Source organism: Olea europaea, chromosome 9 (assembly GCF_002742605.1).
Source record: "Olea europaea var. sylvestris chromosome 9, O_europaea_v1, whole genome shotgun sequence".
In the NCBI taxonomy this organism is placed as follows: Eukaryota; Viridiplantae; Streptophyta; class Magnoliopsida; order Lamiales; family Oleaceae; genus Olea; species Olea europaea.
Window position 1 is genome coordinate 6,594,971 of NC_036245.1, and position 3,906 is coordinate 6,598,876.

At 36.0% G+C, this 3,906-nt stretch overlaps 1 protein-coding gene and 1 long non-coding RNA gene across 3 annotated transcripts; both read left to right on the top strand.

Annotated features, from left to right (window-relative positions):
* Positions 1 to 117: 117 nt before the first annotated feature.
* Positions 118 to 662, top strand: LOC111399516. Its single transcript, XR_002703714.1, has 2 exons — positions 118 to 316; positions 416 to 662. It is a non-coding gene; the product is annotated as an uncharacterized LOC111399516 (long non-coding RNA).
* A 981-nt stretch (positions 663 to 1,643) lies between these two features.
* On the top strand, positions 1,644 to 3,085 carry LOC111399517. Of its 2 annotated transcripts, none has more exons than XM_023026883.1 (2): positions 1,644 to 2,067; positions 2,478 to 3,085. In XM_023026883.1, the coding sequence occupies exon 2, from the start codon at positions 2,515 to 2,517 to the stop codon at positions 2,935 to 2,937; it is 423 nt and encodes a 140-aa protein (XP_022882651.1). In that variant the 5' UTR covers positions 1,644 to 2,067; positions 2,478 to 2,514; the 3' UTR covers positions 2,938 to 3,085. The 2 variants fall into 2 exon arrangements, with proteins under 2 accessions (XP_022882651.1, XP_022882649.1); XM_023026881.1 differs by having other exon boundaries at positions 1,662 to 2,054.
* The last annotated feature ends 821 nt before the right edge of the window (positions 3,086 to 3,906 follow it).

Consider the following 3,906-nt stretch of genomic DNA (forward strand, 5'->3'; position numbering starts at 1 on the left):
GTACCAGTACAGATGACGGGCTTCGCGGCTGCATACCCAAAGGCGTATTCTGGAGCTCCAGCTCCTGTCGGCTATACATATCCTCAACCAATGGCCACATACCCTTGCCCCCTATCAACCAATGGCCACATACCCTAATGCCCCCTATGCAAGTCCACCTCCTGCTGCTCCCTACTCTGTCCAATCTCACTTTTCTTATCCCCAGTATGCTGTTAAGAAAGAAACTCCTCCTGCACCTACAGGACTTGGGGGATATCCTTACTACATGCCAAAACAATGATAATAAACTAAAGAGCAGCATACGGTGAGACCACAGGTATTCATTGTCCATAGCTGCATCATGTTTTAACTTTATCCTCAGTTTTCTCATTTATATAATTCGTCTGACCCGTGGTCTTATTCCCCTTCTATGCAGGTTATCACTGTTACTGTTTTAGTTTTGCAGAATTGAGGGAAGTTAAACAGTTGAACGGTGTTTAATTTGTTAAGTTTAAGAAATTATTAATATTGCAGTTGATTAGTGAATTTCTGTTTAGACATGCGAATTTGTGAATGCTATGTGGTGAAACATGTCAATTCACATCAACATTATCACCTTGTTCTTCTTATTCTGTTCATCTATGTCAAATGCATCTTAAATAGTGGATTTTTCCATGGTGAAATCTGGATCTTCTTCTTTGTTTTAAGGGATTTCATCTTTCAGAAGGGAAGTGTTGGAACCACAGAAAAAAATGTTGTGTACATGTAATGAAGCTTCAAGAAGTAAATGGGCCCAGCCGTAAAGCCACTGTATCTTCCTTTATTCAAAATTCAAACACTAAATTTAGGTCAAATGAAAGGGTCCAGCTATCACTTGAAAAATTAGCGCCGCGTGGTCCACCTGCCCACTGCCAGACAGCCCAGCAATGCTTCACGGGACTTTTTTTTCACTTTGTCCAGGAAAAACTAATCAAATGAATTGATTACATCACAGTCAATTAGGTTTCCAAAATTCAACTACCAAGCAAGGATGAAATCATTATGAATCCCACCTAAGTGTTTGTTCCCATAATTAATACTCTCTCTACCCTTGAACAAAATTGAAATATTTTTGAGTTTTTAATATATGAACTATGGATCAATGCATTTTCGATAATTTACTAAAACCAAGTGTGTTTGAGGCGTATTATTTTTGAAAAATATATTTTGAAATAGTAAATTGAGGGAGAATGTATGATTAAAAAATAAGGAAAAGTTTTAGAATTGTGTGTAATATTATTTTATTTAAACTTGTGTAATTGAAATGATGTCAAATCATTATTTAAGAATATTTTTTTTTTTCAAAATAATGTGATTCAAATAGGGCCGAATCTTAATAAGCTCATGTTTGACAACCATATTATGAAAAATCTTTTTTTTTTCTCCATTTATTTTCAACCTCATAATTACATAATAAGATAATTTGAACATAAATTGAATTTTTTTTTTTTTTTGATTTTTCAATTGTATATTCACTTAAAAAATGACTATTCAAAATATTATTTTTCCCAAATAATGATAGTCAAACAAGGCCTAAGTTTACACACTTTAAGTTATAAAGATTTGAGTTAACTAGTATTAAACATTTTCTCAAAACAAAAAAAGAAGAGAATCATTATTTATGTAATAACGAGTCACTATCTTATTGGTTGTGAGTTCAAAAAAATCCTTTTACCATGAGTAATGCTCAACGTCACACGCTTTTTCTTCTCTTCACTTCTGTGCAGTCCTTATTTGTTCTACCTTTCTATGGACATGAATTTCAATCCCCTCAAAACTCAATCCATTTGCTGAATATTCTTTAATTTTTTCCAATTGTTTTTGATTCGGGCCTTCATGTTCTCAGTTTGCAAATTTGATCAAATTTCTTTTCATCACTCAAAGAATCTAGTCTTCCCTTCTTTATTGACATTACCTTTGAAATCATCAGTGCATACATAAAACCCATCTGATTTTTGGGTTTTTCATCAGTTTCTTGATTGATTTAATCGGATTCTTTTCGATCAGAGATGCAACCAGCGGCTGTTTCTTATTAGGTAGCTTCATTTTGTATGCTTGTCTAAGTTTTTATCTTTTATCTTTTATGCTTCACATGCAATAGCTTTACCAGATTTTCGTTGTGTGTTCCATGGACTTCTCATGTTCTGTTTACTCTAGTATGATTTGTTTCTTTGTTCTAATTTTGTAAATTAAAGCTATTTCGAGTTTATTTGATGTGCTGTTTATCAACTGGTTTTGCTGTTCTTTGGTGTGTTGAGGGTTATATTTAAAGAGAGTTTGATCTAATATGTGTTTTTGGACTTTTTATACTGATATCCGTTGATTGCCTACATCAAAGATTGCATATTTGGATCGATGCACATTATTTTTGTTTGTCAGAGAGGGAAGAAGGTCCATCGAGTAGAACTCCATTAGGAGTATTAATTTATAGCTCCTGATCTCAGAATTTGTCATTGCAGATTGATAATTTGGTTGTTTGAATTGCTGATTTAAATAATGGGTAGAGTAAGAGGAAAAGGGAAGAAACAGTCTGTTGCTTCTCGAGACGATGCTGGGAGTGGAGAGGATGAGAAGATACAGATAAGGAGAAGAGGAAGGCCACAGAAACCATTGAAGGATGGAATTGAGGAAGAAGAAAAAGGCGAGAAGATAGAAGAAGAAAAAGATGAAGATGGTGAGGAGACATTGAGTTCTGTATTGAGTAAAAGTTCAAAAGCTCAAGCTGCCACAGGGAATGGCAGGAAGAGAAAGAGGCCTTCACAGATCAAGGACGATACCGATTCAGTGAAAGAGGAAAATGGTGTGGGGAAGAATACTAATACTACCAACTTGATCAAGTCTGTTGGGTTCAGGCAAAATGGAAGCAGGAGGAAAAATAAGCCTAGACGTGCTGCTGAAGTTGGCGTTGACTGCAAATGAGTTTGTGCTGCAGCATTGTTTGCTGATTTGGAGCTTTCGCTATTTCTTCTCTTAAGTTCATAGTCTTGACAATGTCTTTCAAGAAATTCTCTTATGTTAATGTTTTTTGCTAGTGAAGAAGATTGCAAGTGCTTGACATCTCACGTTATTCATATTTCTCCCTAAATTATCCTAATTAATCTAGAAAAAATCTTGCGATTATCTAGACGGCGTGAGAATATAGACTTCGGTTAGGACAAAGAGAGCTTAAAATTTCAGAGTCTACTTCCTTTGGATCATGTCAATCATTTGTGCATAGGATTTTTCTAGTAGATACATAAGTTGGGTACTATATTGTGTATCTTACTATTTATCTAAATTATTGCACTTATTTTGAAGTGACTGAAGGAAAGCTTGAAAGGGACAGATTTACAAAGACAGCAGTTGGTCCTAACTTGGTTTTTATCACTTCAACTCACCTTATTAAAGGTTGAATCCCAACCTTAAGGGCCCCCCACCGTTCCTGCCCTGGAGCATCGTGAGGGAGGTAAATCGCAGGTTATGCATCCAAGGTATAGGGTGAAAGGTTGCTTGTACACTTGCACTTACCCAAGAGCCAAATCCATATTTCAGGATTCGAACCCTTGACGCAGCAGCCTTAAGCAAAGCTGAAAGCTGGATTTCTCCACTCTCCCCTTTTACCATTTGGAGATGTGCCCTGGGGGCACTTCAACTCACCCTATTAGGTTTGTGTCATGGTTGCTTGATAATATAGATATGAAAAATGAGTTAAATTGGAGGATCATGAACTAAAGTGGTAGAGGAACAGGAACGGGAAAGGGAGGGAGAACCAATAACTTTCTATTGTCAATTTTTGTGAACAGAATCAAGTAGTCAGCACATGAAGTTGAACCCATAGTCGATGCTTTTACTCTCAATCATAGTTGCACGATGGAGAGCCATGGGAGGAAAAAGAAATTTGTCTCTTTC